Below are 24,679 nucleotides of genomic sequence, written 5' to 3'. Positions count from 1 at the left end.
ACCGACACGTGCATTCATGGTCCAATTTTCTTTTTGCGAAAGCAGAAGGAAGTTTTAATGTGACTGCAACGCATTCAAGAAATCTACTAGAGAGGCGACTTTAAAACCGTTTCAGCTTCTGTCGCATTTTTGTTGAAGAAAATTGAAATTTCTGCTACCGTGGTGCTCTTCCTAATCCCACTTCTTTTGATACGGGGCATCAACACCGCCTGTTCTCATATACTGTGACGTTCAACAATCGGAAATGAACCAGTGAAAAATTTCACACCATAGTAGCAAAACTTTCGACCAATCCATCTACTAGAGAACTTCCCCAACGAAGATGACCTCCGCAATACTCTGGGACGCCAGCCTTAGAAAACGTTTGATTTACCTTTACTTTGAGAGCGTTCTCACTGTCAGCAGTCCCCTCATACCAGGTAGTCATATGATTTGGTGTGTAGAACTTTCGGGCGGGATATCACTCCCCGACGAAAACATAATGGTGAAAATCCGTGATTCAAAGTCAGGCCACTGACGTATGCGGATAGGTACACTTGCATCTGAGGATATTCCTTTCTTAGCCCTATCATGTCCTCTCGGATGGTTTCTCCTGTCATACAAGACGTATCGACCAATACAAGAGACTGACTTCACTGCGACATGCCCAGAATGGCCAATTCCCTCACGACTTTTGTCGAAAGTCTCTTACTATTAGTACGGTCCAATCTACACACTGTACGTTTCCAGTATGTTCAGAATATCCGTGCGAGCCGATTCCGCCTGTTTCCTCGTGGAAATCGAAAGATACGGACATTCCCGAGCCGATCGATGCCGAGAGTGTGTCAAAGACCTCCCAAGGCCTTTTTCTTTCCCCTATCGAGAACGCAAAGCGGCACCCTCCGTTCAACAACAGTGAGGATGACAGCAAATACCGGTTGTGACACCGTCGGGACGAGTCATCGGACTCGTTCCGTTTTGCAGAACGCCGGTCGCTTCACCATTCCCAGTGTCGTATTGTTCTTGTCGTTGTTGCTGCTGGGTTGTGACCTGATCTGCCGATTACCCGTGCTGACGGACGCGAAAGTGTTTCCCCGTCTCCATCGGTCTTTTGTATTCCATGCCGACTTTGGTTCGACTGCAGACGTCCGTTCCTTCATCGATCGCGTCCCGCGAGGAGGAGCTGCAGAACGTTTCGTACACCAAACCGAAGATTCTGTCAAGCCCGTCAAAGCCACCGTGACTCTTGATTCCACGTCGCAAACAGTCACGGCTACATCAATCGTCACTACATCAACAATCGCTGCGAATGATACCCACAGCACAACAGCAACTGTAATGCGAGTACTACTGCTACTACTGTACAGCACGAATCCGAAACCAACAGCGATACCAATCCGACGACCGTACAAACCGTCGCAGCATCTCTTACAGTGGCACCCGCATCAGCCCAATCCACCGAGCAAGAGGCGGCTCTAGCCAAAGATCGCGCCGCGGAAGAGCGCGCTCTCTTTGTCCGTAGTACTCTGGCGCGCCGTCGAGATTACGTGGAATCTGGCAAACGCATGAAGGACTTTGGCAAATGGGTACAAGCCAGAGACGGCGATCCCACCGTCTTTTCCATGCACGGTGTCGACGCCGCAAACGCTGCTGAATTTGATCAGGACACCCGGGTGATCCCCGAACGCCGAGAACGACTATCCAAAGATCCATTCGCATCGGATCGGCTCAACCTAGAACTTGTGGTGCTGCGCGATTGTCCCCCCAATCAGTACTTTGGAAAATCACTGCATTTGAGTGATACCACTTCTCCGTCCACTTTTCGACTTATACTGCGCGCCATGCGTCTAGGGATCGCCTTTGCTCCAGTTCTCAGTACGGTCGGCTTGGCCGTCATCTCGCCCCGTTTCCGGAACAATGTCTGGTACAGTTGGTTGACCACCTGCATTGGTCAGAGTGGCGCCGCTTGGATCAAGTGGGGACAATGGAGCAGCACTCGTAACGATATGTTCCCCGACGCATTCTGCGAGCAGCTCGCAACGTTGCACGCCGCAGCCCCCGCACACAAATGGAAATTCTCCGAACAAACCTTGGAAAGCTCTCTCGGAATCGCGCCGGGAAGCCTGTTGCAAGTATTTGATGAAATCGATCCAGTCCCCTTGGCGTCCGGTAGTATTGCGCAAATTCATAAGGCTGTGCTGGACGGCAAATCAATGGCGGTCAAAATAAGACACCCTAACGTCGCCGCTCTTATCGATATGGACTTTCGCCTCATGAAGGCCGCAGCCACCCTTCTGGATGCGATTCCGGCTCTTTCTTGGTTGCGCATTCGGGAATCGGTGGAACAATTCAGCCACACCATGGCGGCACAAGCTTACCTGCACGTCGAAGCACATCATTTGGAAGTCTTGAACTACAACTTTCGGTCGTGGCCGCACGTGCGTTTCCCCCATCCTTTCTACGCAAGCTCGGCCGTTATTATGGAAACGTTTGAGCAGGGACAAATATGCACCGAAATTTTCGATATGTACGACGATGTGGCCACGCACATGAACGACGGAACCGCTGTATCTACGGAGGGCAAAGTGACCGTCGAAGAAGCCGCCGAGGACGCGGTTAGCCAAACGACCAACTCTAACAATGTCGGCGCCAACACGAGTACGCCCGAGTCGACGGGAAAGGGCCGCATGATTTCCACCAAAGCCCTCCAGGTTCAAGGACACGAGCTCATCCCTCTCAAAATGGCTCAATTCCTCGTCACCAACGGTGTTGCGCTGTATCTGAAAATGCTCTTGGTCGACAACCTCATGCATGCGGATCTCCACCCTGGAAATATCATGGTCGATTGCCACTGTGATTCGTACGAACAAGCGCACAAGCGAGAACAAATAGCCATGGTACCAGTCATGTCGGATCCCAATCAAAAACTTGGCAAGTTTCGCATTGCGCTGGTAGACGCGGGCATGGTGGCCCAACTGACCGACAAAGAGAGTTCCACATTTATCGGACTCTTGGCCAGTCTGGGTGAAGGCGATGGTCAACAGGCGGCCGAATTTGCCCTCCAGTTCTCTTTGGAAAACCACATGAACGAAACTCAACGCTCTGCGTTTACCGAGGACATGGTAACCATGTTTGCCGAGCGCTGTCGCGGCTACGGAACCGGCGTTGACGTTGGATACGTCTTGCGTGGCGTTCTTGGACTCATTCGCGACCACAAGGTCCGTATTGACGCCAACTTTGCTACGCTGGTGGTGAATTGTTTGTGCATCGAAAGTTTGGCCGCCCGCGTTTGTCCCAGCTACAATGTTCTGGACGCGGCGCGACCCTTGTTGCAAACCTACCGGGCCATGTGCTATGAAAAGGACGGGACTCCCAAGCCACAAGCCCGCAACTCGAGCTGGGTTAAATTTCTACTTTCCCTCCAGTATCAAAAAAAGAATTCTTACGATCGAGCCTTTTTTGCTCGCGAGGCCAACGCGAAGCGTCGTAAGCATATTCAAGAAAAAGTCCTGTAGAGAGCAAGGGTGTACCATTCTATATAAAGAAGGGAATTTGTTAGCTAGTTGCCCGTTTTTTTGTGAATCCTTGTCGTCCTTTGTGGAACGCAAAATGGGAGTTTCGGTTGATTTCGGGATTCGACCAGCACGTCTAGCACCGAATTGTTTTGATTCTACACCCACCCTCGAAGTTTGCAGTGCACCTAAGAGAACCGGAAAATAAAATGGCAACAGTAGCAGGGCACGGGTAAGCGCAGCCCAAGATCGCGAGATTCATGGCACACGAGTCCAAGGCTACCTCGTATAAATATACGTACTCTGGCACACGAAGTCATATAATCGCCTCGTCCAATACCCGTCGCGTACTCGGTACGAGTTGCCTGTTGCATGTATTCGGAAGCTTTCACCGTCTCCTTGCGTACTTCACAAAAGAGTCCGAGGTAAAACAGTGCGTAAAACTCGTCGGCAACGCTGTTGTCAAGGAAAGAGCGCAATTCAGTATCAACGAACGGTAAATAGGAAAATGGCCCAGTGGATCTCGTGGACGTCTTTTATAAATAATCAGATCACGACGTACCTGGCTCCGTTTCCGTGACCAGCCATTGCCAATTGGTGTTCGGTTCCTTCCCCTCGAAAGAGTCGGTAGACGGTGGGCATAATTCTCCGGCGATCCCGATTTCCCGCAGGCAAGCTCATCATTGTGGACGGTGGAAATTCGTCCGGACGCTGACGCAATTGCGCCGCAATATCCCAAACGATTTCCTCCACATCGTTAGGGTTAACTTTGACGTCGGAACGGAACTGATCACTGGCTTCCGCGAAGCGATCGGCGTAGTACAGACTCAAGCCGCGTTGCCAGAGAAACGGATGGAGTGAGCCGTCCGGTTGCAGCGCATCGGCACGATCAAACAAGTCGATCGATTTGGACACCTCACCCTTGCGAAACATCTCCATCCCGTCAGACACTAGTTGGCGAGCTTCGTAACGGCGTTCGGCCGACACCATTCCCAGCAACGTGGAACGCCGTGCCGGCGTATCGGCGGAGAGGCGTCGTGAACCGCTCCGGACGATCACGAACGCCTGGGATGGAAGCCACTGCATGCCACAACAAAGCGTCAACACGACAAGATTCCACTGCATCTTGTAACGAGCGTCAAAGAGTTGTTGATTCGTGAGAAGGATCGTCGCCAAAGCACTCCCATGGTCCATCCAACGAAATAGAAACGTTCCCCGATCTGCTTTATGCAGAGAAATAGTCTGAGTCTTGGTTCCGCACGGGAATCATGAGTCGCCGGATCGAGATTCGTTATCCGGGTGGTTTTGTCGTCCTTACAAAAACACACAACGTCCATAACGGGTACGATAACGACTACCAGAAATAGGTACCTGGACTCTCAATCTGTTTCTTCAAGACGCACCGCACTGTCTCTTTCCTGTTGGTATGCCTATTTTACAGTTAGCGGTCCGGACCCAACGATGTCTACATGATAGTTGCTGTTACAGTTAGTTCATTCCACCGTAGTGTTGCGTATCTCGTTGACATTTACAGTTATACATTGTTTTAATATTCACCGTCAGTCTCTCTCTCATCCTTTGCTTCATAGAGGCAACTGACCGATACGATTCATCCATTACCCTTGCACATTGCGGGCGTCGGAGCATGGCACCCACCAAATCGGACAAGCGCACTAAATCGAAAAAGGTGAACAATGTCAACGGACCTTCGGGAGCGAGCGAATCTACCACGGAGTTACGAAAGGCATCTAGTGCTGCGACCTCGGACGATGACTACGAAAAGTACAAGGTCGATGAATCGCTCATGGCTCGCCTGAGTGAAGAAGACCAGGCACTCGTCGACGAGATGCAAGCCAAGGAACTCCAAGACTTTATCGACGACCGGGACGATGTCTTGCGCCAACTGCCCCAGAGTGTTCAAGAATCCTTCGGTACCATTGGATTCGCAAAGTTTGGACAAGTCAAGGCCTGGCCTGTCCTAGTGTTGAACCCTTTTGACGTTCCACCCCAACCCGTCCGAGCCATGTGGAGAACCATGTTTGCTAGAGTACGTACGGCAAAAAGTCGGTCTCTTGCGACCGTGCAAGTGTACAAACGCCCATTTTCACCACCCTCCACTGTAGCTCAACTTTTGATTGTCTTCTTTTGCTTCCAAGTTGAAAAAATCGGAACAGTTGGACAAACTAACTTGCCTCGTTTACTGGTACGGATCGAGGGACGATCCCAACAATATGTACAGTTTCATCCCCCGGAAACTCGTCAAGAAATACGAATCCGTCGTCAAGAATGGAGAATCGCCCGTGGTACCGAAAAAAGCCGAGTTGCGCAAGGCGTATGACGAAATGTTGGCAGATGTGGATCTTGACCCGGCAGAACGCAAGCGTCATGTTTTGACTTTTTCGGAAGAATGGGAAGTGAAAGTGGAACAGTACGCCTTGGCGCTCGATAAAAAAGCTACAGCCCAAGACACCAATTCCAAGAAAAGACGAGCCAGTGAGACTAGCGCGAAGAAAGGACTGAAGCAATCCATTCCCAAAAAGCGTCGTACCAGCGCAACCGAACACGCTAAAACCGACACGTCTGCGATGAGCATACCGAGTGATAGCGAAGAAATTGACAAGGGAGCAAAAGCCTTGATTGAAGATCCCGGAGAAGAAAACAAAGTTGGTCAGAAGAAAGGAGTGGTCAAACAAAGAACCGGCAAAAAGAAAACCGTCGAAAAAAAAACAGGGTCAAAGAAGAAGAACGGCAAACCAAAGGATGTAGATTCACAAAGCGTAACGGTCGGCGATGAAATGGATTTTGCGGACATGGAATCATCGGATGAAGCCCTGCAATCCGATGATGATAAAAAGGACGATGATTTCGAGGCTGATCATCTATCAGAAGACGTTGAAAAAGACGAAAGCTACACCGATGCACTGAAACCAAAAGTTGAAAAAGTTTCAAAAAAGAGCGACAAGAAAGCAACGGCTGCAACGAAAGTCTCCAAACCTAAGGAACCATCAAAAGCAAAACTGAAGCAAAAGTTTCAGGAAAACGAAAAGGTGTTTGGCCCGATACTACAGACATGGGCTGACAAAATTAAAAAAAAGGACACAAGCAAACTTCAGGCAATGATCAAACAAATTTCTGCATGCTACACTGACTTTTCTGTTCGATTCATCGAGCTGTACCCTGTGCCTGACCTTGTGAAGAGGACAAAAGTTGTCTTGAAAGAAAAGAATGCGGATCTCACGGACCTAGTTGCGTTGAGAACAAAGTTGAATTCTTTCTACATGGAAGAAAAGAACAAGGTCCCGGAGTCTTTTAAGCCGAAACCGAAACGGCAGATATCAACCGGATCTAGCTTAAAAGAATCCCAAAGCAGACTCACTGTCAATGAACCAAGTATGTCTACGAAGGCAAGCTCACAGTCGACGATCGGCGCAACTGCGGTAATGGCTCCGTCACGACCCGGTATTGAACAACCTGGCGATTACAAAAGAAAGCAAGAACAGAGGCAGTCAGAACCAGAAGCAAATAGAGAAATGACTTCTGCTATCCCAAAACACGATTTGAAGACACACGCGTCGTCTAAACCGGATAAGTTTTTAAAACCAGAAAAGAAGAATTTCAGCATCGGAAATTACGTCAAAACAACTCTGCAGGAAGCTGTTTCGGCGTCCAAGACGCCGGTTGTAACTAGCCGAGCAGTGAGTGTTGCCAAGGTCATACCGGCTTGGATCACAGAGGAGACGTCATTAGAGCCCCCGACCGATCAAGACCGCTCCTTAGGCTTGGAGTTTCTGCGACAAATGGCAACATGCTTTCCGAGCGGCAATATAAATGCGGAGTCACTGGCTCTGTCGATCGAAAAAGCTATCAACGACTGGTCTGTTAAGCAATCATTGGTGTCGCCTTCTGATTTCGCTTGGCGGGACGCATACTGGGAGCGCGTTCACGCAATCGTCGCCGCTGTCTGTGGGAAGCGCAATTCAGGTACACTGATGAATCTATTACTAAACGGCGACTTCGATGATCCATTGGAGTTAGTGGGACTTGAGCACAAAATTTTATTGGATTCGTTTGAGGGACGGCCTATTTTCCTCAAATAGTATTTGATGGATTCACGTCGGCAAGTTTGACTGGTGTATTGTTAATAGTAAGGCAGACATGTGCTTGCGTCCATTGCGGAACCAACCAACAAGTATCAAGCTCGTTGCCCAGCCCTTTGTTCTTGTACATCATATTGTGGTGATTAGACTGAAGAAAATTAAGCCGCTGTGCGATATGGGCACAAGAAGCGTAAGTTTACAGGAGGCGCCGCTTCTTTGAGCACAGTAGTCCAACACTTTTTCGTAATGTCGTTCGAAATGTCGCGGCGTATCATGGTGCCTTGTGCGATTTCAGTGGTTTGCCCTTGTCGTAGTAAACTTCCCGGCTTTCTTCGATCCAACAGTTCAATAGGGAACACGCTAAAATAGCTAGCCCTAAAAGTGTAAAAAAGATCAACGGACCAAGTGACTCTGCCGCCACAGTCTCTTGCGTTCGAGCGGCCATGGTGGTTATTGACTATGAGAAACGTCACGCACAGCCCACGACGACGCGGAAACGGGAACCAACAGTTCAAGGGACTCGAGCTCTGAGTCTGTCTGTCGGTGCCATTCATTTGTCTTCCAGAAATGTTACAGTTAATCCTTCTCACGCGCAACAAAAACGTCGAAGATTCCTCTTTGTTCATTTCTTCGGAGAGGACACACAATTGTTTGGTTTTGGCAAAGACATCTTTCTTGTACGAAAATGTTGATGATAGAACAGTCGCTCCGATCACTAAGGCGCCCCAAAGTATTTCTGACTCTAGCTGGAGCAAGCGTGTTTCTCATTGCCTACGATGCAGAACGTTCGTTGGGTGAGACGTTTTTGAAACGTAAAGTGTTGATCAGCAGTTCTCGATGTTTGGAAGGTCGGAAGGATTTTCCCTTCCATTCCCTTCTATTACATCACGGTAGAACGACTGTTGGCTGCGAACGGAATGCATCGGGGCCTTTTTCGACCATACCTTCCGCAAGAGATCGACGCGAGGTCTCGCCGCTGACTCGAACACGCCGCTTCTTCTATTCTCTGTCGCTTGCTTCCCTTCCTTTGCCTCGACTTCTCAACAAACGAGATCCAGATTTGGTACTCAGGTCTCGGTATTTACGTCAACGTCAACGAGACTCACAAGCGGTGCAGGCGCTACAAAACAGCGTTGCCGCAGAGACGCCGAAAGATCCTCAGGCTGTAGCGGGTATTGTGAAGACGTTGTACGAATTGTTGTACGGAAAGGGTGTAGGGCCGCAAGATCGGCAAGACTTTTTGTCGCGGTACGGATGCACCGGTTGGACGGATGCAATACTGGATCTGCTTTTAGAATTGGCAGCCGATCGAGGGATTGTGGAAATTGGCGCCGGCAACGGACAGTGGGCGCGTGCGCTGGTGGATCGGTACATCGAAAGCACTTCCACAAACGATTCGAATTTTCGGCCTCGTAGCAAGCAGTTCGATTTTGTGTTGGCCTACGATGACATGAGTCAGTTACCTCTCGATCCGAAAGTCTTTCACGAAAAGACACAGCCGTATCGCGAATACTTTCATAAAGTGCGACACTGCGATTCTTCTTTGTCCATTTTGCAGCAGTGGACTTGTCGGGGTCGTGTCTTGCTTTTGGTGTATCCGCCACCAGGCGGGATGGCAGTAAACGCGGCACACATTTACGTCGAATCTTCGCCCGAGCTCAACGATACTATTGTTTACGTGTAAGAACATACACCACTTTCGCGAGGCATCATTGGCTTCTGGAATCACTCACGCTCTTTAATACCTTGTCCTTGTGATCAGTGGCGAAGGTCGTGGGGGATCGAACGCGGACGACATTTTTTTCGACTTTATGGAAGAGGGTGACTGGATTCTAGAGCAATCTGCACCCGTTCATTCCTTTGGCGACAAGGGCTACGAAAAACTTTTCGTCTTTAGGCGAGCACCATTCGCGTCGGAATGAGTGACTCGGTCTATCCGTAAGGCTCCACATCGCCTTCTTAGCGATAGATGCTGTGTGCCTATGTTTAGTGGGGAGACCACGCTACGAATTCCCCTTTGCAGGAGTATTCTCTTGGCATTTACAAATCCGGTCAACTGTGATGACCGTACCTCTGGAACGACCCCACACTTTGTCGTCGTTTTTCGTCACCCGACTATCTACATTTGTTTCTGTACAGGAAGTACCTTGTCATACAGAAATGCTACTTATTAATTGTAGGTTATACAGTATGCACTGCACGAATATACATCCTTTCACTAATTCGTTTCCCAGAAGTCCTTCGACAGTTTGATGTAACTGAGTTCGTAGCAACTTTTGGTGAATTGGTTGTGCTCTTTGCTGAACATGGCAAACGAGTTGTTGCGGAAGGAGTTGTAGAAATCCGATCCGCTGATACCTGACCTAGCAGACGGCAGTCCGTGCACCTCAATTTGTATCTGACGAAGGTCTTTATCAATCCAGTCCTTGTAGCTACTCCATTCACAGCCTTCACAGTCTATCTTGAAGAGGTCGATGGTTCGATTCTCGTGGTTCAGTCGGCGAAGAATTTCTTGAAACGTCAAGACTTCCTGTTCACCAGCAATCTTCTTGATCCTGTCACTGTACACATCATCATAACTACTTCCCAATCCCCAGGGGTGGTAGAAAATTCTGTTGTCTGCATTCTCAGGACGATCAAAGTCGCCAAAGTCAAAGACATGGATCTCACATTGCCCTTTCCCCGCAAGGCCCAACAAGCTGTCTTCAAACAAATAGTTTCCGCTACTTCCAATGGAATAGATCAGACAATCGTCTTTCGCTTGCAAGCGATGAGGGTCACAGACCCACTTTGGACCGTCTCCATGTCCTCCTACTCGAGCTGCGTGAGGACAAGAAAAGTCCGGCTCCAAGTTATTGATATACCACCTCCAAGGGTCCTCGTTGCCAGTATCGGGTTTTTGGGGTTTGCGGTACTGCTGAAAATTGACAGCATTGTTCCGCATCCGACTCCAGGCTGTATCTCCAATATCGTCAAAGAAGCCAAAGCTTTGCTTGGCTGCGAGCCCTGTAGACCATGGCTCGAAGCTCTTCTGGTGCTGGTTGGTAGAAACACTCGTTCGAAACGCTTGTTGATCAGAGCTTGTGGACAGCCGTCGTCTAGACCAAATGTCAACCGCTGCAATCGAGAGCATAACACCAATGAACAGGATCAAGAAAGACGACAGGGTGCGTTTGTTCGACCGGGGGCCGAACACGGAAGGGCCGGTAGGTTTCATGGTCTCGCGTTGCTGGAATGGCTTTATGGATCTACGCTTGCGTCGTGTTGTTGTTATGATTGGCATGATGTGTGTTTGTATTTGTGTGTGTGTGTATAGGAATGCTTTGATGGCAGTTGGTAGTTCGTTCACTCTTAATGCTTCACAAGTAATGAATGATTCGAAGGCTCTGTAAGTTGGGAATGAGTTTCGAAAACATGACGACGCTTCTCCCGAAAGTGGGCTTTTCCCGTTGGAACCGACGAAGACTGGGATCTAGTACTCAAACTCGTTTTCGTTCGGTACCAATCGGACGCGTTGCCTACGCAGAGCCTGTACATCCGAAAGATTCCAGTACAGATTCCGTGAACAGCTGACCAGGCCACTACCCTAACACTTTGTTTACAGTAGCTTGCTTATTGGGAAGGTACCCCATATGAACCCCGCAGAGAACAGATTCGGGAAACAATTGGAATTGCCCTGCGCGCGGTGGTGCAAGGCACGTGATCATATTTTCCGACTATCTGTCATCGTGCCAGTTACAGTCACGATCCCTCAAGATTTGCTGGTATCGGGCATGTGTAAAGGAATGCAAAGGGCATATCCAACAGTACCGTCCTCAATATCCACGACTCACAGTCAGTCACTACTCTAGAGAGCATCAAGCAGTCTACTGTCACTGTAACTTATATGTACCTACGATTACTTCACAGTCATCCATTTCTGTCGAGACTCCGTCGAGTAAAGCGTATGTGGTTATATCGGGGAAGGCGAATGTCCCAAGACGGTTGCTGCGCTCCTGATCTCGTTGACAAAGCACGATAGCCTCAAAATCCAAAACCGCTACAATTGCGCTGCGCAGGTTTTCTGGGCTAGATTCGGGTTAGCAATTCCGCCAAATACGTTCGTACAAATGATCGGAATAAAGTAAATTGTTCATTGTCAAGAGCGACTCCAGCGATCGGTGCGAGATTTTACTGACTGTGACAGGGAAATGTTTTGCGATACCGTGTCTACCCGTACACCACGCTGGTTGAGCCGTCTAGCTAGTCGTGACCACAAGGAAACCCCGTGACTGGAACTAAAATGTATCAATACGGGGAAATTTATGTTACAGTTGACAACTAACTGTAAGCTCCGTTGGAAAAGGAAAAATTTAACGCTTGCGGCGAAATGTGAAAGTCCAATCTTTCTGTCGGTGGGGAAAACCTGGGCTTGATAGACTGCACCGTTCACATCAGTCCTACTACAACCGTTCAACAGGAAGTGAGGTTTCTCGGTCTGGTTGCAGAAGCTTGAAAAGTAGGAACTCCCATTTTCCCGGACAAAACGAACCTAACTTACAGTTTTCAATTTTTTGCGGCAGACCTTTCCTTGCTTGAGAGCTAGGAACTAAGCAATTGCGGAAATACATTTTGAACACGTTCGAGTTGGGTCTTGTCCGCTATGAGCTTCTTCGTCGACTCTCCAAATATTGTACCTGCGATCATCAATGATGACTTTTCTACCTTCTCGATTGGATTTACATTATCCTGAATGATTGTTCCCATACAGTCATTTTCGAAGCAGTGAGCAACGCCGACAATTATGTGCAGCTCTGCGCAGTCAATCGGTAGGGTTCCGCTTCGACTAATAGCGTCCAAAAGATCAAAAGCCTTTCTTCGTTCATCCTCGACAACGGGACCCACCAGGGTCGACAACTTTGCAAAAGTGAGTAGATTCTCCTGCCGAACTCGTGTCCATACCGCCCCTGCTTTAATGATGGTCGAGCGCAGAGCGTCATCGTTATCATACTTTTCAATCTTTGAATCGAGCAGCTTTGGGACTACCGTGAAATCCTCGGTTACTGAAGTGTTGCTTGGAGCAAGCGATGTCATGCCAGGCTGGACGGGCTCGGTTGATAACGGTATGGAAGGAGTAGGCGCCCGGGATGGCAGCGAGGCATTTGTGCGCTTGCTGGTAGCATAGACACCTTTGGACCTTGTTTTCTTCAGCGCTTCAGGAGCGCGAGACGCAGAGGCACAACTCGCCATCGAGGCCATTGGGTAGCTTACTTCAGTAGAGCGAAGCATCCTCGTTCCCTCATCGCCATAATGTAGATCCATTCCGTTCTCAATTTGCTCGGTCTCGCCGGTAAAATTCATCTCAGCTCTCATATCTGCTTTTCGCGCCTCTTCCGCGATTTGTTTTTCCTTTTCCGCAATCACAACATCCTTTACAGACTTCACGTGTTTTTTAACCGCCAAAAGTTTGAAGTCTTGATCTTTATCGCTTGGACCGTCAAACGAAACCAAGTCACTTGGAATTTGGTAGTCGACAAAAAGTGACATTAAATCTTGCGTCAACTGAATTTCCTTTGTTAGAGCTCCATCCCATAGGCCCAAAAGCTTTTCCAATTGAGCCTTTAGCTGAATCACACACACACCAAAAACTGAGGACTCCAACTGCATACTCCGATACGCCTGAGCGAACGCCTTTTGTTCGGGCGACAAAGATGAGATTGCGTCTTTGAACTCTTTTGCGGTCGGCAATACAGTAGTCAAAAGAGGAATAAGAACTTCATCCTTGTTTTGAAGAATGATAGCCTCCTTTGGATCAAACTGGCTAGGCCCGGCCATTGTACCCACAATCACGAGAAAGCTCGAAAACTGACGAGCGCGAGCGGCCAATTGATATCCGTTCCTGGGTTGAACTTCGAAGCGGTGTTGCATCCATCCATGTAGGTAACGGTCGCCGGTAATTTCAATCGACGTCGCCGCATTGATCGGAACATAAATGGGAGAGCTCGCACTTCCTTCAATCTTTCGCGCAAAAGTCTCGATCGGTTCGTGTTTGTCGTGGATACTTTCAATGGTCAGCACGCCTTCGGGGAACCGATTTGGTCTCCGAACAGCGTACGTGAAGGGTTTGGGAGCGTAATCCGGGCCGTACAGCTTTCGATTATGAAACTTCATAAATAAATCGAAATCTTCGCTTTGAACTTCCTTGCCAATAGCCTCGACGAGCTGTTGTTTGATCATGTTTTCAATATAGTCCACTCCGTCACCGTACAGTGTGCTCAAATCACGGATATGCTGACACATTACTACAATCGTGGCCTCCGCAATTGAGGTTAACTTGACCAGTTGCCTCGGTGGAAACATCTTTGAAAGATTCTCCGTCTTCTCATTGAGGGACCGAACTTGCTCGTCCAAAAATTCACCAACGTCTCCCATCGACAAGACCTTTGCGTCTTCCGTGAGCGGCAAAATGGGGCAAAAGACTCCATCGGTAGAAATGTCAGCCAGTAAAGCGGCTCGCGTCGATCCGTTGTGTTCCGGCTTGAGATTCTTCGGTTTAATAAGCAGCTTGGGGGGAAGTCCCGAATTGATCGATTCTCGTGCCACATTGTAGCGTTCTTGCTCTACAGCGTAGTCGATAACAACTACAACTTTCCCGTTGAACGCAGGTTCCTTTTGTAAACCATGTATAACGCAACGCGTTCCCGCGGGAAACGGCTGGGGAATGTCGACATCCTTGGCGTCCACCAAAGGTCGGTGTTTGCCAACAATTTCGTTTTCTACGCGTTGTGTGAAGAAATTCTGAGTCGCGCCGGCCCAGTCAAAGAACGACTTTTGAAAGTGGACGGCTTGGTCAACCTGGTCATTGCGACGCGGTGTCTTGCAAGTCCCGACAGCTTTTTCGGATGTTCGATCGATAGAAAACTGGCAAATTCGTTCCTTCGGTGACAACATCTGAAAGAACCAAGTCATGTTGACGTCCACGGGTGCATGGGCAGTTGTATCCCGAATGGGAGGCAGGGGACGACCCGATGAAACGGAAGCTCCACCCGGGCGTGCTTGGCCGCCCGAAGTAACGATTATGGTAGACGTTTCCCGTGAGCTTAGCTCAATCGACGAGTCTAGATCACTGGCGCAGAAAAGAAAAATCCGATAGGCAACCCGAACTTTCCAATGGTATTCCTTCAATTTTTGAATGACCCTCGTCGAAGTCTTTTCCGTCTTTGTTCCGCCGCTAAAGAATCCGGCAGACGACGGCGATGATTGGGTGGATGTAGACGTCGTCTCAAACTCGCTCGACGATGGAATAGCGACTTCCTGCTCCTTTAGAAAAGTGCACGAATCCTGCGCTTGAAATCGCAACGTGACGGGCTTTTGATCGTCATGCACCCACGACGCAACCTTTCGTAGCTGTTCCGATTCCAATCCGAGACGTTCCAGTGCATTCATATGCGAAGCCACGGCGGTGTTGGTCAAAAACTCCGCCAAGGCAAATTTGTCATCGTAGGCGTGCGACTCCTCTGCCGCTAAACGCGGATTGCGGGTCGTATCCAAAATGGTTTTGACATTCTTCAAAGCCTGGTCGACTACGGATCGTACCAGCAACGGGGTTTGATTGTGTGCATAACGACGGTTTCGGCAGCAACGTAGAACACGCTTGTGAGAAACAAAGACAGGACTAACTGTGTCTGTGCGCAATATCACAACCTTACTGGGTCACGCGAAAAGTACACGCACGTACCAGAATCTCGGAAGCGCTGCTCGTGGAAGGCGGTGTACTTCATTGTCTCTCAACAGTGGATCAGGAAGCTGATAGATATCTTGTCTTTGCACTGGAGTGTGCCGTTCTTCCCTTGTTTGTACGCGAAAGGAGGATGATAGTGTGTTGGTAGCGCAAACAATCTCACACAAACCAGCAACAAAACAGTGACACGTCTAATGTAAAGGCACTTCGCAGACAAATTGGTCGTTACCAGGATCAAAGCATTCGTGGTTTTTGCTTCCCCGAAAGAAAAGCACGACCTCTACTCTAGAGAGCGAGAGGTAAAGTGTCTGTGGGCCGTCGAATGACTTGCATCATAACAGAGTACATGTCGCAAAATAAGTCGTAGAGACGGCTTCAAACGAAAAACAGAGTGTCCTGTTTTCGCACACTTACGGTCAGATTCACAGTCAATAGAGTTATGTACTAGTAGCTCTACTAACTAGAGTAGCACTCGAGCGTACGATCGGGAGTGAAAGACATTTGTGTTTCTTGCAAACGGGTAGCGTACGTACACTGTAATAAGATGTTGGGGAGGACGGACGGGAGTGTTCCATTGGGAAAGCGGCGCCATCTGTCACAGCACAGACACAACCAGAAGGTTGGTACCGTTCGCAAAAGGGTCTTGATGACGCAATACAGTTTTCCGCTTCCTGGATGCGAACCCACTCTGTCTATCGTACCTTCAACTCGCGAGCTTCCAAGGTGCCACAAATCCAAATCTTCCTTCACTCGGACTACTACGGTACGTAAAGCAACTCGTACGGTGACGTCCCGTGTCGTAAGGCCAGCTGTTCCGCACGGTATCTTTGACGTACAGTTCGTTGACAACGTGGATCCCTTTCGAAACACCACTGCAAGTCGTTTCGAATCTTTTCGTTGCACAAGTGAGTCCATTTCCCTACGTTTATCTACTTCTTGACTGGGAGTCTAACACAAAAACTTGCTGTTAACCGAAACCAAAGTTCTCGTTTTTCTACTAACTGTAAAATAACAATTTGTTGAGACAGTCACACCATGGCTTCCGACATGCCCAAGCTTGCTCCCGGAGCCACCCGCAAACGCAACGTCTTTGACGTCATCGAGGCACTCCAGAAACAATCGGCCAAGACCATTCTGGTTCGTGTCGATTTCAACGTTCCCATGAATAGCGACGGCAAGATCACGGACGACTCGCGCATCCGCGGAGCCCTACCGACCATCAAGGCCGTGGTTAACGCCAAGTGCAACGCCGTGCTCGTCTCGCACATGGGTCGCCCCAAGTTGGTGCAAAAAGCCGCTGACGACGAAGAAACGCGACAGCAGCGACACGAGCTCAGCCTCAAGCCCGTTGCGGATCATCTCGCCAAACTCCTTGATCAAGAAGTGCTCTTTGGCGACGACTGTCTCCACGCACAAAGCACCATTCGCGAACTCCCTGCCGAAGGCGGCGGAGTCTGCTTGCTGGAGAATCTACGCTTCTATAAGGAAGAAGAAAAGAACGGTGAAGACTTTCGTAAAAGCCTCGCATCCTACGCTGATGGATACGTCAATGACGCCTTTGGTACATCGCACCGGGCGCACGCTAGTGTCGCCGGAGTGCCCGCCTTGCTACCCAAAGAAGTTTGCGGAATTGGATGTTTGGTGGCGTCCGAACTCGCCTACCTTGACTTTAAGAACGCCTCGTCCGATGAACAGATTGCCGCCATTATTGGCGGATCCAAGGTGTCCACCAAGCTTCCTGTCATTGAGGGACTTCTGAAGAATGTCCAGACCCTCGTCCTTCAAGGTGGACTCGCCTTTACCTTCCTAAAGGCGCAAGGCATCAAAATTGGTGATAGTCTCGTCGAAGATAGCATGATTGACACTGCCAAAGATTTACTGAAACAGGCTGACAGCATGGGAAAGACTATTATTCTACCGGTCGATGCCGTGTGCTCGCAGTCCTTCCCCAAGGGGCCCATGGACAAGGCCGACACCAAGACCTTTGAGCTCAATACGGATGCTGGTATTGACGATGGTTGGATGGGTCTCGACATCGGTCCCAAGTCGGTGAAGATAATTGCCGACGGTCTCGCCAAGGCGACCAAGATAGTCGTCAACGGACCAGCCGGTGTTTTCGAAGTCCCGCCTTTTGACGAAGGAACCCGTGGCCTCGTGGACGCCATTGAATCCCTCACCAAGAACGGTACCGTTTCTGTTGTGGGAGGCGGTGACTCCGTGGCCGCTTTGGAAGCCTTCGGTAAGACGGAAGCTGTATCGTATGTCAGTACCGGAGGTGGTGCCACCCTGGAACTCTTGGCCGGAGACATTCTGCCTGGAGTGGCTGCCATTGCCGATTACGATTAAGACAAAAAGGATGAGCAGATACATGTCAGAGCTTTTTTGTTAGGAATCTATAGTAAACACGTGTTCAGCGACGACACAAATCACGATTGCAATCATGCCGTGAACTTGACCAAACGTGTGTCCTTTGGTAGAGAGTCCAGTAAATCCACAACGGCAGTTTACAATTCTAGAAAGTTACATGTGCTGTAGCGGAACAGTAAATAGTTTCCAGTCGACGAAAGTGCTTCGTTCGAGATCCAAACCAGTATACTCGTTTGAGCCCTCCTATTGCATCGATTTGGCTTCCTGAACGTACGTAGTTTATTGTTTTGAGGGTATCAGCTTCGTCACTGTTCAAGCGCAGACCGCTTGGGAATGCAGAGGTGTTCTATACAGGAATCTATACAAGTTACTATTTCAAGCGTGCTGGTGCTAACAACCTCATTTTTTGGTCGATCGAACATTCGCAGATCGGTTTTTGGTTTCGTTCGTCCCTCTAATCGCTGCGCCCAAGGAAGACTCGTTCCTCTCATACCGTCTTCTTCCTCAGTGACGTTGTTATAGGTAACCTGCAACATTGCTGAGAGGCCCATTACATCAACCGGGTCACAGAAGCTGACCTTGATTGGAAAGTCAATAACACCGCAACATCCTCGATAAACGCTGCAAATAGTATCCACCATCCTTCTACAAGAACATACGAGAGTTGTCATGGCACCGATTGGACCAAGCCCGGCTTATCTCTGCCCTTCGCGAGCGGCTTCGATTAATCCCAGTGCCTTGCGTTTGACGGAATCCTACAAGGTCTACGAAACGGTGCCACCCAAGGTGCTAGTTCTCTTTTGCGGGGGAACCTTAATCATGCGCGAAAACCAGGACGGTTCGCTGGTCGTCAACGATAAAGACAAGGCTATTGAATTGTTACTTAATATGGAGCCCCGCATGTCGGAAATTGCTCAACTCGATGTACACTACATTGACAATATCGACAGTAGCAACATGTCCCCGGAACGTTGGGACGAAATTGGCCGCGTCATTTACGATCACTACGATGACTACGTCGGCTTTGTGATAACGCACGGTACCGATACCATGGCGTTCACCGCTAGTGCGCTATCTTTTGTGCTGGGCGATTTGGGCAAACCCGTTACCATTACCGGTGCGCATATTCCCGGGGGCCGCATCGAGACCGACGCCCGACGCAATTTCGTCAACGCCGTTAAAGTCGCGACGCTGAGCAAAGCCGGAGTCATGTTGATCTTTGATGGCGACGTCATTCTGGGTGCGCGGTCGCACAAACTATCGGAATCCAAGCTAGACGCCTTTGGTCCCATCAATTGGACACTTTTGGGTGAAATCCGTATCGACGTTCATTTCAGCCAGGATGCCAAAGAACGACACGACCGGCCATTGCGGTTTCGCCCCGGCTTTGAAACCGATATCGCCGTATTTACCTTGTTCCCAGGCTTTCCTCCCCGAGACATCGAAAACGCCATCAAGTGGGGTACCAAGGGAATCATCTTGCGGGGCTACGGGTCCGGGAATATTAGCTACATGTACATGGATGCCGTCAAGCTTGCACAGACGAAAAAGATTCCCATTGTCGTTAATACGCAATGCCTCGAGGGAGCGACCTTGATGCATATGTATGATGTCGGAAAGCAAGCGCTCGATCACGGTGTCATTCAAGCCTACGACATGAGCACCGAATGTATCATTACCAAACTCATGTGGGCACTGAAACACGCCGATAGCTACGAGCAAATCCGCGGCATTATGCACACCAACTATACCGGTGAACTCAATAAGGAGGGGAGACTGTACAAACATAGAAAGAATGAACCATGTAACTTTGGCATTTGCTCGCCTTTCCTTGTCTTTGTATTTTTCCACGATCGATCCAAGTTTCGGCCAACTCGTCATCCGCAACATACGTCGAACATTGGCAAAAGGGCTACAACAGTTGGATTTCGGGTGGTAGCTTGATACCATTCTGCTTCAGAACGGCTTCTGCAGTTTTTCGCTTCGGATAGCTGTTCAATATTCCTTTTAAAAGTAGACACTTTTTTTCCTGTTCCGGCAAGTCGCCGGGCCGGAGCGGTCCTTGGTCTCCCTGACTGGCGGCGCTCAGATGCGCCAGCGTAATGGCGGTCGCCACCGACAGATTGAAGGACTCGGCAAATCCGTACATGGGCAATGTAAAGGTTTCATCCGCGAGCTCACGCATTTCTGATGAGATACCCCGTTCTTCATTCCCCATGACGATACAGATGGGTTGATCACCGTAGGAACTCCAGTCAATGGTTCGAATATCTCTCGAGTTCGGATTCAGATCGGACGCAAAGATCCGACAATTGTTTTGGGTTTTGAGCGTTCGGACGGCGTCGGCCGTGGACAAATGATTCCGTAAGGTCATCCATTGGGCAGAACCCATGGCAGTTCGCATACCCCGCTTCTGGGAAAGAGCCGCCTTGCCCTTGTACTCACCACTCTGAATGACCACGTCCACGTGTTGAATTCCAAAGCTATCAACCGTCCGCAAGCACGCCTGTGAGATGAAGGTGTACGGTCAGAAGATTACACGGTCTTACGAGTAGTATCAACAATCACCGAATAGCGGGTCGTGGATGGGCGCAACGTTCAGCAAGACAACCACACTTACCCAAATGTTGGACGGATTGGCCGGATTCTCAAACAAAAGCCGCGTGTGTCCGGTTCTTTGGTTCAACACCGATTTAATACGCTGTACTCTTTCTTCCTGTATAAAGGGTAACAGTAGTTGTGTGGCAGATTCAACTATTCCGGGAGAAAGCCTCTCCCAGGCGGACCGTTGCTGATTGAGCGTTGCGGCAGTTTCTTGATCCTTGATGGCTTCGGCCTGCCGAACGAGATTGAGCTCATCTTCGTTCCCGGCAACGATTGTCCGAGAACTATCGAAGCGAGCATCCCATTTCGGGCTTTCCCCAAATTCGAAGCTTTCCCATTCCAACACACTTTTCTGCTCTCCTTCGCTGCTCCGGCGCCGACTGCGAAGAGCGCTACCTCCAAAGCAACGGACGCTTCTTCGGGACAAACGGAATGCGGCTTTCGTAGAAGTAAAAGCTTGAATCCGGACCGACAACGATGATATAACCACAAGACTCATACCGAGTGCGAGTGAAGAGTGTACCATACGAGTCGGTTGGGTTATCATCGTACTCCACAACATGCGTCAAGGTTTGCATGCCTTGAGACAGTGCCAAGGAGTCTCGGATTGTGAAAAAGGTCGAGGGTTTGATGGTGGGACAGGGCAATTTACTGCTACTTCTGGTTCGAAGGTTACAGTTAGCAATATTTCAAAAACTGGTCGACAGTACCTACACCTTTTGCTCTTATTCAAACACTCTAATTCAAATATCAAAGACAAGCTGTACAGGTAGGGGTAAACCGCGTGTGCTGTATACATTTACTGTTAAATTCTGTAGGTCTTGCAGATGACCCTAACCCTGCCCGCAGTAAGTAGTAGAGCCCTACGTTACGTTACATTACTAGCGTTCACTTTCAAAGCGTGACACAGGTTTGGTACATTCACAGTCAGCCTAGCATGCTTGCTTGCGACAATGGCGACAGTGGGAATTTACCCACTTTCTATGTTGTACTCTTTCTCGAGCACAGACGGACCCGAAGACAATCAAGCAAATGAACGAACCCCCTGAGAATCCCTTGCTCAACCCACCGAGTGAAGAACAAGGCGTTGTAACGGATGCAGACTCCACAGTTGCTACCGAAAACGAGGAAACATTGAAACCAACAGCAAGCGTCGAGCCAGCGACTCGCGAGAACACTCCTCGCCACGACATCGACAGTGGCTCTTCCAATGATCCTCTGTTGGAACAAAAGGGCCCCAGTACAGACAGAAGCCCCGATGGAGATTCTAACGACGTTCCTCCGCCTCTCGAAAACGCAACACCGTACGCCTGCAATCCCTACGAACAGGTACACGCTTCTGGTGTGCTGAATCCGCACCCGGCACTGGCGATGCAGTTCTACGAAGCCCGCATGCGGGATCACGCCGTTGCCTACGCATCGGCAGCAGCTGGTGCGGCATGGGCTGCTGCCCAAGTAGCTCAGGCAGCCGCTGACTATGCCGTCGGGACCGGCCCGCCTCTGCCAACTTTTGGAGGTCTACCGACATGGAACAACTCCACCTACGCCTATTCTAACGCCAATCAATTCCTACCTTCCTTCGGCACTCCATCGTCTCCAATGCATCCTCATTTCGCCATGTATGCAAACTCGTATTATTTTCCGGAGCAGCTCACGCACCAATACTACCAGCCTCCGGTGTCGAATGAAAGACAGAATTACGGTGGTACACAAAAGCAAGATCGGAATGGTCCGGGTCAAGTGGACGATGGTAAGACCAAGGAGTCAATCGACCATCTGGATTGTCCGAAACAGCATCACCAGCGCAGAAAACGACAACAAAGACTTCCTCTTGAGGAAACATCGATTCCAAAAGTGATTTCGTCCCGTCAGTCAACCGCGTCTCAAGGCACCGTCGGTGAAGGATACGAACCTTCCAGCGCAAACAATAACCAGAGCAGCAGTCGGGGGCGTTGCCGATATACTGGTCGTGGTAAAGTCCGCCGCCGTCTACTACGATCCGATGGGGATAGTAGTAGCAGTGGGAGCAACGTTTTCCCACAACCACGCACGCACAACAAAAAGAAGGCTCGCTCGGATGAATCGCTTTTGGGCAAGACCGCCATTTCCGCCTTGTATGAATGGTGCAGCAAGCGACAGCGCACGCCTTCTTTTCTTCTTCAAAAAGCAGGATATTCTGGAAACTTTGCTTTTAAGGTAGTTTTGGAGGACGGCGAAGAATATGGGGTGGGTGATGGATGCACCAAGATCGCTGCCAAGCAACTGGCAGCCAAACGATCTTTGCAAGCATTGGTCCCGGGAGTTGTGTTCGACGAATCCACAGGAGTGGTGGTGGGTTTACGCTGTACGCCGAAGCGCAAGGACAGCGCTTCATTGGAAGCGGACGATCTAGCACCAAACTTGGCTAAGCGATTGGCAATTGGTCACAATGACGAGGACTGCGATACGGAGTCTTTTGACGGGGATAGATCAAAATTGTCCAAGCCTGCGAAACAGGCAAAGCGTACCCTTGATATTTACCCTGGGACTTCGACAGCTTCAGAAGACGAAGACGAGAACGAATACTATACCTCGCGTGGTGCAAGTGTTTGCTCCGCTCTGTTGCATGCACTTGTTCAAATTGACCCATGTTTGCCAGAACCGCCATCATTTACTTATGGCCAGGAGGAAAGTATATTGCCTACGTTAGTGGCCTCCTTGAAGGGGCGGAAGAATGGTTTCCGCGTTCACCGTCCATCGTATAAGTGTACGGCGGCGTTAAGTCGCATTATACCAGAGACGGGCACCAATACCCCCTATGACAGCGAGGAGGATGAAAAGGCATTTTTGACACATGTGAAAGATCGTGAGACGTCATCGGACACGCTGCCTCTTGAGGAGCATCTGGAGGCGTCTGGTATTGGTGGAACAAAAAGAGAAGCTAGACATATAGCTTCTTCGAAATTACTGGCGCTATTGTTTCCGGAATGTGAATCTATGGTGGAGGTGAAAGCCGCGGCGGAAGCAATACGAGATGCCCACGTCGCATCCAAAGGAAGCAAAGCTCACCCACGGCCAATTGTGAAGGACGAAGAAGTTAAATCTGTGCATCGATGCATGGTAAAAATAGCAGGCAATCCTCCTTTGCCAGAACAACTTCGTGCAAACCTTGAGCTCCTTCTCATCGGCGCTGCTGACCGATTTGACTCTAGGCTCTTGGATAGGAAGGTGAAAGTGGCAGCAGAAGACGATGATTGCGAGCATGTGAATCTACGTAATCCTGATGAACTTGCATATTGTCGAGACCATGTCGATCGATTGGTAGAAATCGCTCTCCAGAACTACAACGACCACGACGAGGAAGGGCGGTGCCTTCCCGACGAACTGACAGCAGACGATGTTGGAAGGACTATACTTCGTAAAGCGACAGACGTGGACCTGCCTAATATTGTAAGACTATTCGAATTGAATGCTGAGGCGTTCGGAAATATCCAACAGGTGCACAATTCGGAGACAGCGTCAGCTCCCGACGAACCAGTTGCGTGCGAAAAGCTCGCTAGCCATGATCCACTTGCCGCTCCGCTAAAATCGACAACATCAATTGTTCTGCTGCTTTGCAGGGCAATAACGCCATTCAACGACCCACCTTTGGGTTGCGCCATTCTTACAAGGGGGTTTTCAACGCAAGAAGGCTGCAATTGGAGAGTGACAGCGATCGCCAACGAACCTCATGTGCCCCCAGAGCGTTTTATTGAATGCATCGAAACCTTTGCCAAACATATGGACTGTGTACTTGAACCGTTTCTTTGTAAATCTCAAACAGATGCATTGAAATCAAAAAGCACGACTCAAGCTTCTGCTTTGCATTCGTTGGCTTCTCATTTTGGCTCTTCACGGGACGAACACGAAGATGATGACAACAGAGGTAGACCCCCGAGCTCATTGCAGCAGCTATCGTCGCACCTTCAGTCAGTTGCTGAGGAAAGTGAGCTATCTGAATCATCCACTGTAAAAATAGAGACACGGGCGGCGAAGCGCATGAGAAAACCGAACAAGAAGTCAAGAGTAAACTAAAAATAGTTTCTTCCTTGTGTTCTTTCGTTGCGAACTACACCGTGCAACCGTCAAGCTTTGAATGCCACGCGAGGCGAAACTCCTTTGATCGTCGTTCATTCCAGTTCAGGTTTTCGTCATCGTTAGGCTTGAAAAAGCAGAACAACGCTTCTTGTTGTGATTTTGGCGTACCGTTTCGACATCATGGTCAATCACGCATTCATCGGATCTCAATTTGTCAAGCATGAGATATCCTATTCCCCAAAGTGTTCTCGCATCAGCACAATCCAGAGAATGTGGAAATCACGCCGAGGTGGAGCGAGAAAATTGGCCACTTACAGATGCTGGTGTCAGCCTCCAGCGCCCGA

General features: G+C 49.5%; 10 protein-coding genes across 10 annotated transcripts; 6 read left to right on the top strand and 4 right to left on the bottom strand.

The window, feature by feature from the left end:
- Nucleotides 1–1,880: 1,880 nt before the first annotated feature.
- PHATRDRAFT_14688 (predicted protein) lies at nt 1,881–3,311 on the top strand (the record flags this gene model as incomplete). Its single annotated transcript, XM_002182691.1, has 3 exons — nt 1,881–2,516; nt 2,691–2,832; nt 2,884–3,311. Coding segments are annotated over 3 exons (1,206 nt in total), but the record flags the coding sequence as incomplete, so codon positions are not given.
- A 338-nt stretch (nt 3,312–3,649) lies between these two features.
- PHATRDRAFT_38662 (predicted protein) lies at nt 3,650–4,616 on the bottom strand (the record flags this gene model as incomplete). Its single annotated transcript, XM_002182539.1, has 3 exons — nt 3,650–3,679; nt 3,794–3,947; nt 4,054–4,616. 3 exons carry the CDS (start codon nt 4,614–4,616, stop codon nt 3,650–3,652), a joined length of 747 nt encoding a protein of 248 aa, XP_002182575.1.
- A 362-nt stretch (nt 4,617–4,978) lies between these two features.
- PHATRDRAFT_48248 (predicted protein) lies at nt 4,979–8,033 on the top strand. Its single transcript, XM_002182690.1, has 2 exons — nt 4,979–5,538; nt 5,648–8,033. Exons 1-2 carry the CDS (start codon nt 5,137–5,139, stop codon nt 7,586–7,588), a joined length of 2,343 nt encoding a protein of 780 aa, XP_002182726.1. The 5' UTR covers nt 4,979–5,136; the 3' UTR covers nt 7,589–8,033.
- A 199-nt stretch (nt 8,034–8,232) lies between these two features.
- On the top strand, nt 8,233–9,510 carry PHATRDRAFT_48247 (predicted protein; the record flags this gene model as incomplete). Its single annotated transcript, XM_002182689.1, has 2 exons — nt 8,233–9,268; nt 9,351–9,510. Exons 1-2 carry the CDS (start codon nt 8,274–8,276, stop codon nt 9,508–9,510), a joined length of 1,155 nt encoding a protein of 384 aa, XP_002182725.1. The 5' UTR covers nt 8,233–8,273.
- A 296-nt stretch (nt 9,511–9,806) lies between these two features.
- PHATRDRAFT_48246 (predicted protein) lies at nt 9,807–11,245 on the bottom strand (the record flags this gene model as incomplete). Its single annotated transcript, XM_002182538.1, has 1 exon — nt 9,807–11,245. The coding sequence occupies exon 1, from the start codon at nt 10,869–10,871 to the stop codon at nt 9,807–9,809; it is 1,065 nt and encodes a 354-aa protein (XP_002182574.1). The 5' UTR covers nt 10,872–11,245.
- A 629-nt stretch (nt 11,246–11,874) lies between these two features.
- Nucleotides 11,875–15,475, bottom strand: PHATRDRAFT_48245 (predicted protein). Its single transcript, XM_002182537.1, has 3 exons — nt 15,306–15,475; nt 12,129–15,150; nt 11,875–12,030 (listed from the first exon to the last, which is right to left on the bottom strand). Exons 1-2 carry the CDS (start codon nt 15,346–15,348, stop codon nt 12,170–12,172), a joined length of 3,024 nt encoding a protein of 1,007 aa, XP_002182573.1. The 5' UTR covers nt 15,349–15,475; the 3' UTR covers nt 11,875–12,030; nt 12,129–12,169.
- Nucleotides 15,476–16,052: 577 nt separating this feature from the next.
- On the top strand, nt 16,053–17,822 carry PHATRDRAFT_51125 (predicted protein). Its single transcript, XM_002182688.1, has 2 exons — nt 16,053–16,213; nt 16,292–17,822. The coding sequence occupies exon 2, from the start codon at nt 16,344–16,346 to the stop codon at nt 17,652–17,654; it is 1,311 nt and encodes a 436-aa protein (XP_002182724.1). The 5' UTR covers nt 16,053–16,213; nt 16,292–16,343; the 3' UTR covers nt 17,655–17,822.
- A 639-nt stretch (nt 17,823–18,461) lies between these two features.
- Nucleotides 18,462–19,436, top strand: PHATRDRAFT_4073 (predicted protein; the record flags this gene model as incomplete). Its single annotated transcript, XM_002182687.1, has 1 exon — nt 18,462–19,436. A coding segment is annotated over one exon (975 nt), but the record flags the coding sequence as incomplete, so codon positions are not given.
- A 324-nt stretch (nt 19,437–19,760) lies between these two features.
- On the bottom strand, nt 19,761–20,778 carry PHATRDRAFT_38655 (predicted protein; the record flags this gene model as incomplete). Its single annotated transcript, XM_002182536.1, has 3 exons — nt 19,761–19,862; nt 19,897–20,181; nt 20,296–20,778. The coding sequence occupies 3 exons, from the start codon at nt 20,776–20,778 to the stop codon at nt 19,761–19,763; spliced, it is 870 nt and encodes a 289-aa protein (XP_002182572.1).
- A 328-nt stretch (nt 20,779–21,106) lies between these two features.
- PHATRDRAFT_48242 (predicted protein) lies at nt 21,107–24,332 on the top strand (the record flags this gene model as incomplete). Its single annotated transcript, XM_002182686.1, has 2 exons — nt 21,107–21,127; nt 21,288–24,332. The coding sequence occupies 2 exons, from the start codon at nt 21,107–21,109 to the stop codon at nt 24,330–24,332; spliced, it is 3,066 nt and encodes a 1,021-aa protein (XP_002182722.1).
- Nucleotides 24,333–24,679: the final 347 nt, after the last annotated feature.

The sequence above is a fragment of the Phaeodactylum tricornutum genome, chromosome 16, assembly GCF_000150955.2.
Source record: "Phaeodactylum tricornutum CCAP 1055/1 chromosome 16, whole genome shotgun sequence".
In the NCBI taxonomy this organism is placed as follows: domain Eukaryota; phylum Bacillariophyta; class Bacillariophyceae; order Surirellales; family Neidiaceae; genus Phaeodactylum; species Phaeodactylum tricornutum.
This window is presented reverse-complemented; position numbering and strand designations above follow the sequence as displayed.

Excerpts from the sequence above, each read along its gene's own strand:
- PHATRDRAFT_48248 (XM_002182690.1), top strand. The coding sequence starts at position 5,137 with ATGGCACCCACCAAATCGGACAAGCGCACTAAATCGAAAAAGGTGAAC. Across the intron at positions 5,539-5,647 it reads GGAGAACCATGTTTGCTAGA|TTGAAAAAATCGGAACAGTT; the intron begins GTACGTACGGCA and ends TTTGCTTCCAAG.
- PHATRDRAFT_51125 (XM_002182688.1), top strand. The coding sequence starts at position 16,344 with ATGGCTTCCGACATGCCCAAGCTTGCTCCCGGAGCCACCCGCAAACGC.
- PHATRDRAFT_48245 (XM_002182537.1), bottom strand. The coding sequence starts at position 15,348 with ATGAAGTACACCGCCTTCCACGAGCAGCGCTTCCGAGATTCTG. Across the intron at positions 15,151-15,305 it reads GCAGCGCTTCCGAGATTCTG|TCGACCAGGCTTTGAAGAAT; the intron begins GTACGTGCGTGT and ends TACGATCCGTAG.